Source organism: Phaseolus vulgaris, chromosome 5 (genome assembly GCF_000499845.2).
Source record: "Phaseolus vulgaris cultivar G19833 chromosome 5, P. vulgaris v2.0, whole genome shotgun sequence".
NCBI classification, from domain to species: domain Eukaryota; kingdom Viridiplantae; phylum Streptophyta; class Magnoliopsida; order Fabales; family Fabaceae; genus Phaseolus; species Phaseolus vulgaris.
The window spans coordinates 39,030,415-39,043,212 of record NC_023755.2 but is presented as its reverse complement, the minus strand read 5'-3'; the positions used below and the strand labels follow the sequence as shown (position 1 = coordinate 39,043,212).

The following is a 12,798-nucleotide window of genomic DNA, read 5'->3' as shown; positions in this document are numbered from 1 at the left end:
TGATAATGATATCTATTTTTATCCTAATTAAGTAATATAATTTTAACTTTGGTAGCTTTGAATACTTTGAGTTTAGAATTATCTCTGTTCTTTAAATTCCTATGAGCTTATGCCTAATCTTTACTACAAATTAATAACAACTCACATGGACTAAATACATGCAAATTTCTTTGAAAACTATACTTAAACTTTTCAATTTTACTACTTCTAGGATTTGGTTCACTTGACAAAGAGTTAAGTGTTATAAAAATATATATAATGAATTGGTCTCACCCTAAAAGAATTGACTTAGGCCTAAAAGTAAAACTTAGTATGTGTTCTAATTGACTAAACTCATTTTTTTTATCGAAGATGTCTTGTTGTAATAGATACTTAAATTGCATTTGCACTTTTTTTATCAGTGATTGAGCATTATGGCAGGGAGTGTCAACGCTTAGAAATGTAAGCTACCAATATTTTCATATTATACAAGGCAAATGTGACATATATAAATTGCATGAGGATCATAAATCCCTGTCATGGCATTACTGTATTATATTATAAACCCTAAACCTTGTGATAGGCGTCATTGTTCTTATTTATAATTACGAGTGTATTTTATAAGCTAGTTGTTTATTATAATCTAAATCTTAACTAATAATATCTAAACTAATAATATCTAATTCTTATCACAAGCAGATATTCCCTTACAATTAAAGAAGTTCGAACACTGGTTAGACTTAACAAGCGCATATATATGCATCATAATCTACTTCAAAGCCAGAAAGCAGAAGCTGATCAAAAATGGGAATGTCATTGACTTTCGTAGGAGCTCTAGTTCTTGTCATTCTGATTCAAGCTAAGGGCCAACCAGGTTTTTAACAAATTCAAACATGAATTTTCATTAGACCATTATTCTTTTATAAAACTTAGCTCAAGTCTCAAGTGCAATGTATATTTTGCATGTTTATGTTTTAGGATTCATCAGCATAGATTGCGGAGCCGAACCAGGTGTCAACTATACTGAGCCATCATTACACATAAATTATGTTTCTGATGCAAATTTCATAAATACTGGTGTGAGAGGGACAATAACATCTGAAGAGACCAGCACACACACTCAACGACAACTGTGGAGGCTGAGAAGCTTCCCCGAAGGAAAAAGGAACTGCTACAAAATAAGCGTCACAAGAGGCTCTAAGTATCTCATCCGCACCAGTTTTCTGTATGGAAATTATGATGGCCGAAATATTTCACCACAGTTTGATATTCTTCTGGGAGCTAACCTGTGGGCAACAGTGACTATAAAAAATGCATCCATTACCCAATTCAATGAGATCATACATGTACCTTCACTGGATTTCGTACAAATCTGTCTGGTTAACACAGGAAATGGTACACCATTCATAACAGTCATAGAATTGAGGACTTTGAAAAATGATATATACGTCACTGAATCGGGATCACTGGAATATTACCTGCGGTGCGATTTGGGTTCTAACACAGCCCACAGGTGAAATCATAGTAATGGATTAAATCTTTTTCTGCATTAAAAAATTGATTGATTCTATTGTACTTTTCTGATTTTCTCACAGGTACTCGGATGATGCTTATGATCGTTTCTGGCGTACCTGTGACTTGGAAGATTGGACACAGCTAAGTGCTTCGATTTCAGATGATTCTTTTTCTGAGAACGATTACAAACCGGGAGCAACCATCATGAACACCGCAGTTACACCAACAAATAGTAGTGCTCCGTTGGTATTAAGATGGGAGCCAGAAGATCCAACTGAGCAATTCTATGTTTACATGCACTTCGCGGAGATCCAGTTGTTAACGACGAATCAGACAAGACAATTCAACATCAGTCAGAACGCTGAATCGGGGTGGTTGCAAAATTATTCTCCACAGTACCAGAGTGTCCTTACTATATATACCTCGTCGCCCATCAGCGGGAAAGAAATTAAATATTCAGTGGTGAGGACCGAAACTTCTAGCCTGCCTCCCATCATCAATGCCATTGAAATTTACACAGTGAAAGAATTCCAGCAATCTGATACATTCCAAACAGATGGTAAGCCACGAAACTATCGTACTTTATATCCATTTCTTCTGTTTTTACAATTGTTTTGTGATAATTTGAAACATATATAGTCAATGCGATTACAAGCATCAAGTCAGTTTATGCGGTGACAAGAGATTGGGAAGGTGATCCATGCGCCCCTTTAGCCTACTTGTGGAATGGTCTCAGTTGTTCTTATCACGGAATTGAGTCTCCAAGAATCACAACTTTGTAAGTCCTCATTCTCATAATTATCACTACATCTTATATTCTTCAATCATTTTTCAGACTTAATTGAAAATATTGATATCTACAACATAATTAAAACTTAATTAATTAAGCCTTGAAATGCTATCACACATAACTCTTTGTAATTATTTGGTTGTGCAAAACAGGAATTTATCTTCAAGTGGATTGCAGGGAAAGATTGACCCTTCAATTTCAAATCTCACCATGCTGGAGATATTGTGAGTTTCTCTGTTTCACCTGGTCCAATATTGAATCATGAGACCAGAAGAAGAAAAACATAATTAATTATATCCTTTTATTCTTTCATACATGTGTCAAGATTTCAACATACTTAAAAGAGCAAGTTATTTGGTTTCCAGGGATTTATCAAACAATAGCTTAAACGGTGAAATTCCTGACTTTCTGTCACAACTGCAACACTTAAAGATCTTGTAAGTTCATTCGGTGGTTGTTCCTGATATCATCTATATCAAAATATAGAAATTTTATTATATTTCCTATTCTTTGCAGAAACATGGAAAAGAATAACCTCTCTGGTTTAATTCCACCAGCACTAAATAAATCTTCCCTCTTACTACGGTATACATCTTATTCAGAATTTTCAAATTTAAAATGTCTTCATCTTTACCCCTACATTTGTAGCCATCTATCACAACTGCTATTTATATCTTCCTCTTTGTACAGACTTTCACACCAATGGCCTATAAAATTGAATTTGGAACTCTTTTTAGTATACATGTTAAATAAGGGTGTGGTACCACTTGATCCACACTGAATATCTCGGCACAAGGAACACGAATTGAAGTATTTATAGAAAAAATTTATGACTTGTAAGACTTACTGGGAGTTGAAATATTTACCTACTTTGAATTTATCGCAGTGTTGACCAAAATCCATATCTATGTGAAGCTGATCAATGCAACATGAAGAAAAACAAGAAAAGCAATAGCATTGTTGCACCCATAGTAGCATCAGTTGGTGGGGTTTTGATCCTTCTGGTAGTAGTGGCAGCTATACTGTGGACCGCTAAAAGAAGAAAAGCGAAAGGTGATGCTGCAGTTATTAAGATTCGTAAATTTTGTTGATAATTTTCAAATCGTATTCAAATGTATCCTTTTAGATTTTAAAAAACTTGTGTATGACATTCAACAGCTTTGATGTTAAGAAAGGATCAAAGTGCCATATCACCGCAACACACTGACCAAAATGATTCATCACTGCAATTCCAAAAAAAAATATACTCATACTCTGATATCATTAAAATCACCAACAATTTCACTAGAATTGTTGGTAAAGGAGGATTTGGAACAGTTTATTTGGGCTATATCCAAGACACTCCAGTTGCAGTGAAAATGCTTTCCCCATCATCTGTTCGTGGTTATCAACAATTTCAAGCTGAGGTGGGTTTTTTAATCACCTTGCACTTCCCGAGCTCAGCAATAAATATACAAGGTTAAAAAATTGTTGAGATTTTGATTTACAGGTTAAACTTCTTATGACAGTTCATCACAAAAATTTGACCTCCCTTGTTGGTTACTGTAATGAAGGAACCAATAAGGGTCTCGTATACGAGTACATGGAAAACGGAAACTTACAAGAACATCTCTCTGGTTAGCTCCAAAAAAAATTAATTTCTTGTTTAAAATCTGTGTAATAAATTTCCAAACTAGTTTTGTTTTCTAAAACACTGGATATGGATATTTTTTTATTTGACAATTGTACAAGTCATATGACTAACCTTTAGTGAAACAAAAATATGTACAGAAAGTTATAGAACTTGATTATGCAGGTAAACAAAGCAAAACAAGTTTCTTGAGCTGGGAAAAGAGACTTCGAATCGCAGTGGATGCTGCCTCAGGTAAGAAAGTACAGCAATAATATTCTTTTCTTAATTCTTCAGTTCCTCTCTTAATATACTTTTGGCCTCAGGATTGGAGTATCTGCAAAATGGTTGTAAGCCACCAATATTCCACAGAGATGTAAAATCTACAAACATCTTGTTGAATGAACACCTCCATGCAAAATTATCTGATTTTGGTCTGTCCAAATTTATCCTAACAGAAGGGGGAACTGATGTGTCAACAGTTATTGCTGGTACTCTTGGTTATCTAGACCCTGAGTGAGTCCATCAACTATACTGTCCTATTGCTATCCATTGTTTTCTTGGAAAATATAGCAATTCTATATGAATGTTTATTTCACAAATTTCTGACAAAAAATAAATTGAGTTACATTCTGAGTTACAGATACTACCTAACCGGTAGATTAACAGAGAAGAGCGACGTTTATAGCTTTGGCGTTGTGCTTTTAGAGATAATCACAGGGCAACCAGTGATAGCGAAGAATGAAGAAAAAGGTCACATAAGTGAATGGGTTAGGTCCGTGATTGGGAAAGGTGATATCAATGCTATTGTTGACTCCAGGTTAGATGGAGAATTTGATAGTAACTCAGTATGGAAAGCAGTAGAGATAGCAACAGCTTGTGTATCTCCAATCAGCAACAGAAGGCCAAGCATAAGTGTGGTAGTGAGTGAACTGAAGGAGTCTTTATCTTTAGCAACGGAAGTAGTTGGAACTAAAGATAGAAGTAATGGTACAAGTAATTCAGCAAAACGGGTCGCCATGAATCTGAATACAGAATCTCTTCCCCAGGCCAGATAAACGGTTGTTTGAATACAAGATGAAGATTGTTAGGATTGATTGGTGAGTGAAATGGAGTGTGCATATAGAAGAAAAATAAATAAATAATCAGGAGTGAATTTCAATGTATAATTATTTACCATTGCTGTTGTTTTTACTGGTGTTGTTATTTGAATGAATGCAGTTTCATCTTCTAAAAAGTTATATCGTTTGTAACTTGATCTTTTTAAGAGTTGGTTCTTAAAAAAAGCAAGAAACAATTGTAATTACAAAATACTCAAGGCAATATTTTGTTTTGTATATAAATTAGCCTACTGAATCAAATATGGATCCACAGTTATATTTAGATTCACTAACTTCAAACCAACCAATTGGAAATCTACAATTTTCTGCTAAACTATAATTTTTCATGGTAGGCGATTGTACCCAATGAAAAGAATTATTGGGATTAAGTCTACTCATCTCACAAAATCAGAGTGAGTTAGATAAAGTCTACACAACTCTAGGGTTGTGCATAATTTTTCTATGAAAATGCTCCTCCTTGGTTGGTAATTTTCTTCAGCTGCTGGTTTTCTCCTTTGAGGTTTCCATGAGTTTTGGTGATGATTTGAAGTTGGGTAGTCTTGCAAACATGGAAAAGGCATGAATGGAAAAATGGAGTTTGGTTTTGTTTTAATGGTTGCACAAGCATCTTCCGCATCACAATTATGGAGAGACTTTTCGAAGAATGCATTCCCAAATAAAAATAAAATTATTTTCCAGATTAGTGTATCCGAAAGTTTATTCTTTTTAATTCTAGAAAGCACATTCGAAAACAGTTATGTCGAAAACAACGTGCATGCATGTGTGTTGCAGAAATGTATTAGGATAACTATAATAGTCCAACCTGCCCCCAATTCACATATAAAGGCCTACATAAAAAACAAATATGGCACACAAAGAAATTCACTGCAAACGAATCTGTCTCATCAGAGAGCCACAGCCATAATTCAACTAGATGAGCTCCCTCTTTGTATAAATGCAGCACCAGCAATGCAGTTCCAAAACATTGAGAAACAGATTCGAGAGACAACATAACAGAACTGAGATGCTGCAATTAGTCTAGCCCTCCTCAACCTTGGCACATATGGCATATGTAGGTGCTGGAAAATTCCGCAGCAGATACATGCTGCAGTGAATCTGTCGCACCACACCTAGCAGAGCCAAAGAACAGTTCTTAGATGAGTTGTTAACTGCTAAACAGCAGTACAAATTGAGCATATGAGCTTAATCTCCTCCCCTACCAGCTCTGGTTTCTGTTTCCCTGCACCACTCCCAGCATTTTCCATTTCTGTTTTCTGCACGGTTACAGAACTTTCCAAGTGATGTATAATATATTAACTAAAAGGAGCTATGAAGAAGCTCATTCAAGCATTCCAAGTGCTTTCCAAATATTGCATACTAGCATGTGGTTCAGGATAAGATGTAGAATAGCTACTGAAAATTTTCCAAAGTATGCTCATACTTTCATATAATCTCTTAATGAAATAAAAATTCATTAATTTTATTTGTACTTTTTGTTAAATCAAAAGAACAAAATTTAGATATAACATTATATATATATATATATATATATATAAAATACTATTTTCATTGATCTTCAATCATTTTCATCGTTTAACCACAGCAACTGCCAATATAAAATCTCAAATATAGTAAAATAAAATGATAATTCCATTTACGTTTTGTTTTCTTCAAAATTTTGTGGAGTTTTAGGTTATATTTGGCAAGATTTTTATGAGCGAGTTTTTTATATTTGTTTTATTACACAACAAAAAATCATAAAATAGAAACCAATTTTAGAGACAAAAAAATAATTAGTTGTTATAATGACTAAATTAGAGATTATTTTATAAACTAAAAAAATTCGTTTCTAAATTAGTTTCTATTACTGATAAACAGTTTCTAAATTGTTATCTAATTAGTTACCAAGATTTTAACTACCAATTATTTATATTATATATTTAAACTTTTCAATTTTACTACTTCTATAATTTTGTTCACTTGATGAAGAGTTAAGAGTTTTTTTTTTATCAGCAATAAATAAATAAAATTAAAAGGATACTTCAGGGGTATCCTAACCCATATACAGTAACCACAAGTGGACTTCCTATATCATCCACAAAAGAAACTCTCCTTTATGGTTGGAGCAAAACAACCATAAAGTGAGAAAACCATACCCAAAAATATAACCAACAAGTTACCTCAAAGCAACATTCAACTTTACCAAAAACACCCAGAACCGAGGCCACCTACATTCACCTCGCCACACGGGAAATCCCCTCGTCAACGGGCGAGCAGTTCCCTTCATCTCATTGCTCATGATGAGGTTTAACATACCTCTTTATCAACCAACACATCTGGACTTACTCACCTAAAACTCCAACAGCTTCAAATAAAAAGAGTTATAAAAATAACTATAATGAATTGGTCTCACCCTAAAAGAATTGACTTAGGCCTAAAAAGTAAAACTTAGTATGTGTTCTAATTGACTAAACTCATTTTTTTTCATCAAAGATATCTTGTAATAGATACTTAAATTGCATTTGCACTTTTTTTTATCAGTGATTGAGCATTATGGCAGGGAGTGTCAACGCTTTCATAAATCCCTGTCATGGCATTACTGTAATTATAAGGCAATTGAATTCATGCAATAATCTCAAACACAAATCGGGTTTCAAAAGCCTTCCATCATTCTAATAAACATGAACATTTTCTTGTTAATTTAACACTCGATGAGATCTCGATTGATAAGTTTTTAATTACTTTATTTCCATTTACAGTATATATTGATTGATTGACCAGTGAATGTTGAACAATTCTATTGATGCAGACGCAGGTGCATAAGAGACAAGTGATGAACATGACAGGAATTTCAAAGTATCAAGTGGATGATCCTACAGAGCTAGATGCTGTAATACCAATACTTTCAACAAAAATCGACAAAAACAACTATGTCAAAATTCAACATGGTAAAAAGTAAAACATTTTAATTCTTTTCATTTTTTTTTATCTTACCTTCTTTTTGTTTAGAAATAAAAACTAGTTTAAGTGAAATTTGCTGAATTAGAAAGATTCTTTCTCTCTGCTTTTTCTCTTTTTCTTCTGCTTCTTTTTTCTTCTGCTTTTTTTTCTTCTGATTGCAGTGGTAGCATCCGATAGGTTGAGACTCTTCGGAACAGAATCGTTGGAGAGAAATTTAGAAAAGAGTTTAGAGTTTAAAATTTACATATTTACATATTTTAACCCTTTTTCAGATGATTTTTTTTGACAAAGTGTGGAAAGAAACAAATGAGTGTTGTCTTGTAGACAGAAAAAGTTTTACCAAACCCTATAGTGGGCGTCATTGTTAGAGTTCAAAATTTATATAAAAGATAAATTACATTTTTCTTATAGAAAATTAGAGTAGATACCAATAAAATACTGATCATTTATTACACATTATGATAGAAGATAAAAAAAACTATACAATGAAATGTTGTATTTTTATCATTTCAAAAAACAAGACTAAATACCAATAAAATACTCATCATTTATAATATATATAATGAAATGTTGAATTTTTATCATTTCCAAAAACAATGACATTGCTGCACATATGTAGTTTTATTATATGTAATAACTAGAGGGAACAGGAACACATGATAATTAAGATGTGTGTAAATTATAATTAACATGATAATTTTTACCTCTTTTATCTAAAAATAATTTTTTTTATAAACAAAGAATTAATAGATTAAAGGGGACACTACTTCAAGAGTGTCTCGACCCTTAAAAAAAAAATCAACCCAACATATACTGCTAGAACCAACAACTTTACACACCTGAGCACAAGACAATACCTTAACTCATGAAGGTCTAATTATCTAAAGATACAATGAAATAAAAATAATACCCTGCAAAATTATATTGTAGTCAGAAATATTATAGAAGTAGACGACGTTCTTAAGAACATAGCGATCAGATTTTATTTTATTCATATTAGTGCAAGCACACTTTTAGATTATAAGTTGATACGAAAATGAAAAGACCAGTTTCAATTATCTTATAATTTGAGTTTAGGCTGAATTTAGCTTAATCAAAGCAAAGTTTACTATAAAGCTATTGACCAGCATAAAATTCCTAAACACTTCCATCTTCCTACCATATATAAAGGTTCACAACATATAAATGGAAATATTTCTTGTTGATTTAACACCCTCTTTTAATATATATGTGGGTTTAATTTTTCAATGTACTATTAACTATCTAAGATTTAATATTCAGGTTTTTCATAAATGAAGACTAACTTATCAAATGATTTTTTTTTTATCAGCAATAAAGAATAAATAAATGGGAACCACTTTAGGGATGGTTCAACTCTTATACATAAAGAGCTAGTGTCTTACTAATCTCCAACCAAGAAACACCTTCCAACTTATCAAATAATTCTAATATACACATCAAACTATGATGAACCACACAACGATATGAAACCAGTAGATGATGACAAATTGATATATGATTTACTACAACTGGACAATCTAACACCTCTCAACGATGTAAGAAAATTAAACTTAGATTTTATCTAAACCAAAATTTTCACGGTAAACAAGTGGATGTACCTACCAGGGTTTCTGGAAAGGAAGAATGAATAGTTAGACTGAAATGGAAAGGGAAAAAGAATTAAACAAGTACAAAAACTGGTTAGAATTACCTCCACGTTCCCATTGACCACGTCGCCCCAACACATACAAACTTCCTTACAGCAACAAGGCAAGCTCATATATATGTGTCATAGTCTTCTTCAAAGCCAGATAGCAGAAGAGGTGATCAAAAATGGGAATGTCATCATCTACTTTCGTAGGAACTCTAGTTCTTGTCCTTCTGATTCAAGCTAAGGGCCAACCAGGTTTGTTACCAAATTAAAACATGAATTTTCATTAGACCATTATGCTTTTATAAAAGTTTAGCTCAAGTCTAAAGTGCCATGCATATATTGCATGTTTATGTTTTAGGATTCATCAGCATAGATTGCGGAGCTGAAGCAGGTGCGAACTATACTGAGCCGTCATTACACATAAATTTGTTTCTGATGAAAATTTCATAAATACTGGTGTGAGAGGGACAATAGCATCTGAAGAGATCAGCACACACACTCAACAACAACTGCGGAGTCTGAGAAGCTTCCCAGAAGGAAAAAGGAACTGCTACAAAATAAACATCACAAGAGGCTCTAAGTATCTCATCCGCACTCTTTTTCTGTATGGAAATTATGATGGCCGCAATATGTCACCGCAGTTTGATCTTCATCTGGGAGCTAACCTGTGGAATACAGTGACTATAAGAAATGCATCCATTACCCAATCCAATGAGATCATACATGTACCTTTACTTGATTTTATACAAATCTGTCTGGTTAACACGGGAAATGGTACACCATTTATAACAGCCATAGAATTGAGGACTTTGAAAAATGATACATACGTCACTAAATCGGGATCACTGGAACGTTACCTGCGGTGCAATTTGGGTTCTAACACAGCCTACAGGTGAAATCATAGTAATGAATTAAATCTTTTTGTGCATTAAAAGATTGATTGATTCTATTATACTTTTCTGATTTTCTCACAGGTACCCGGCTGATGTTTATGATCGTTTCTGGTTTACCTGTGACATCAAAGAAGTTTGGACACTGCTTCGATTTCAAATGATTCTTTTTTTGAGAACGATTACAAACCGGGAGCTACCATCATGAGCACCGCAGCTACACCAGCAAATAGTAGTGCTCCGTTGGTAATAAGGTGGGAGCCAGAAGATGAAACTGATGAATTCTATGTGTACATGGACTTCATGGAGCTTCAAGTGTTAACAACCAATCAGACAAGACAATTCAACACCACCATGAACGGTGAATTATGGTTTGGAAATTATTCTCCACAGTACATGAGCGTCCACACTGTATATGGCTTGTCAGGCTTCAGCGGGAAAGAAATTAAATTTTCCCTTGAGAGGACCGAAAATTCAACCCTACCTCCCATCATCAATGCCATTGAAATTTACAAAGTAAAACAATTCAATCAATCTGATACATTCCAAGGAGATGGGTCGCCATGAATCTGAATACAGAATCTCTTTCCCAGACCAGATAAATGGTTGTTTGAAGATGAAGATTGTTAGGATTGATTGGTGAGTGAAATGGAGTGTGCAAATAGAAAAAAAATAAATAAATAATGAGGAGTGAATTTCAATGTATAATTATTTATCATTGTTGTTGTTTTTACTGGTGTTCTTATTTGAATGAATGCAGTTTCATATTCTAAAAGATATATCGTTTGTAACTTGGTCGTTGTAAGAGTTATTTCTTATAAAAAAAAAGAAGCAAGAAACGATTGTAATTACAAAATACAAACTTAGTCTTTGTAAGAGTTATTTCTTATAAAAAGAAAAGCAAGAAACGATTGTAATTACAAAATACTCAAGGCAGTATTTAGTTAGACTGAGGTATCTTATTTTTCTTTTTATTTTTTATAAGAGTTGAAAGTTGGTCATCCGTTAAAAGTAATCCATTTTATTTATTGTTTCTTGTTGATAAAAAAAATTCTAATTCTTTAAATTCCTATGAGCTTATGCCCTTAATCTTTAGTACAAATTAATAACAAATCACATTGACTAAATACATGCAAATCTCTTGGAAAACTATATTTAAACTTTTCAATTTTACTACTTCTAGAATTTGTTTCACTTGACAAAGAGTTAAGAGTTATAAAAATAAATATAATGAATTGGTCTCACCCTAAAAGAATTGACTTAGGCCTAAAAAGTAAAACTTAGGCAATTGAATTCATGCAATAGTCTCAAACACAAATCGGGTTTCAAAAGCCTTCCATCATTCTAATAAACATGAACATTTTCTTGTTAATTTAACATTCGTTGAGATCTCGATTGGTAAGTTTTTAATTAGTTTATTTCCATTTACAATATATATTGATTGATATGACCAGTGAATGTTGAACAATTCTATTGATACACACGCAGGTGCATAAGAGACAAGTGATGTTGTTTTTGAGTAGGTAGTTGGTGGTAAAATTGTTTGGTTTTGTTTTGCTTTGGAGAGAGGCGTGTAAGTCTTTCTTGTTCTTTATTTATTTTTTCTAGTTGGTAGTTAAAACCTTGGTAGCTAATTAGATACAAATTTAGAAACTATTTAACAATAATATAAATTAATTTAGAAACCAAATTTTTTTTTTAGTTTTTAAAATGGTCTTTAATTTAGTCACTATAGCAACTGATTATTTTTTGTCTCTAAAATTAATTTCTATTTCATGGTTTTCTTGTAGTTTATGTATCTGATTTAGTGTTGCTTTAGAGTGTTGGTTTTTTCCTTTTTTTTATCAACAAATAATAAAATTAAATTAAGAGGGATACAAAAGGGTATTCCAACCCTTTTACATAAACCAAACCACAATAAGAATCTTCAAGAATAAAGAGATGAACAAACATCCCAGAAGCAATAGAAAGATAATGTTTGCTACATAAGCTAGACATCCTATTTCAGCTACCACCGTGCTCGTATTGGAATGGTAGTTGTTTGGTTGGATGTTGGTTGTTAGTTGTTGTGTTCCTCGCCGTTGTTAGGTGTTTTTGGTTTTTGTTTTGTTTTCAGGGGATGAGTTATTGTTATGTATAAGAGTTAAATTATCCTGAAGTGGTTCATATTTATTTCATCTTTCTTGCTAATAAAAAAAATCTTTCTCTTTTTCTGGATTTTATCCTGTTCTTGCTCTGAAATAAAAATGGATTTTTCAGGTAGAATAGGGTTAGGGTTTGGAGTTTAAGAAATTTTCTAA

At 32.9% G+C, this 12,798-nt stretch overlaps 1 protein-coding gene and 1 pseudogene across 1 annotated transcript; both read left to right on the top strand.

Annotated features, from left to right (window-relative positions):
* The first annotated feature begins 718 nt into the window (after positions 1 to 718).
* Positions 719 to 5,275, top strand: LOC137835884 (putative leucine-rich repeat receptor-like protein kinase At2g19210). Its single transcript, XM_068644627.1, has 13 exons — positions 719 to 853; positions 958 to 1,492; positions 1,575 to 2,053; positions 2,134 to 2,272; positions 2,437 to 2,508; positions 2,650 to 2,721; positions 2,801 to 2,869; positions 3,171 to 3,337; positions 3,443 to 3,690; positions 3,774 to 3,900; positions 4,080 to 4,148; positions 4,220 to 4,409; positions 4,537 to 5,275. The coding sequence occupies exons 1-13, from the start codon at positions 784 to 786 to the stop codon at positions 4,949 to 4,951; spliced, it is 2,652 nt and encodes an 883-aa protein (XP_068500728.1). The 5' UTR covers positions 719 to 783; the 3' UTR covers positions 4,952 to 5,275.
* Positions 5,276 to 9,787: 4,512 nt separating this feature from the next.
* LOC137834430 (probable LRR receptor-like serine/threonine-protein kinase At5g59680) lies at positions 9,788 to 11,065 on the top strand (annotated as a pseudogene).
* The last annotated feature ends 1,733 nt before the right edge of the window (positions 11,066 to 12,798 follow it).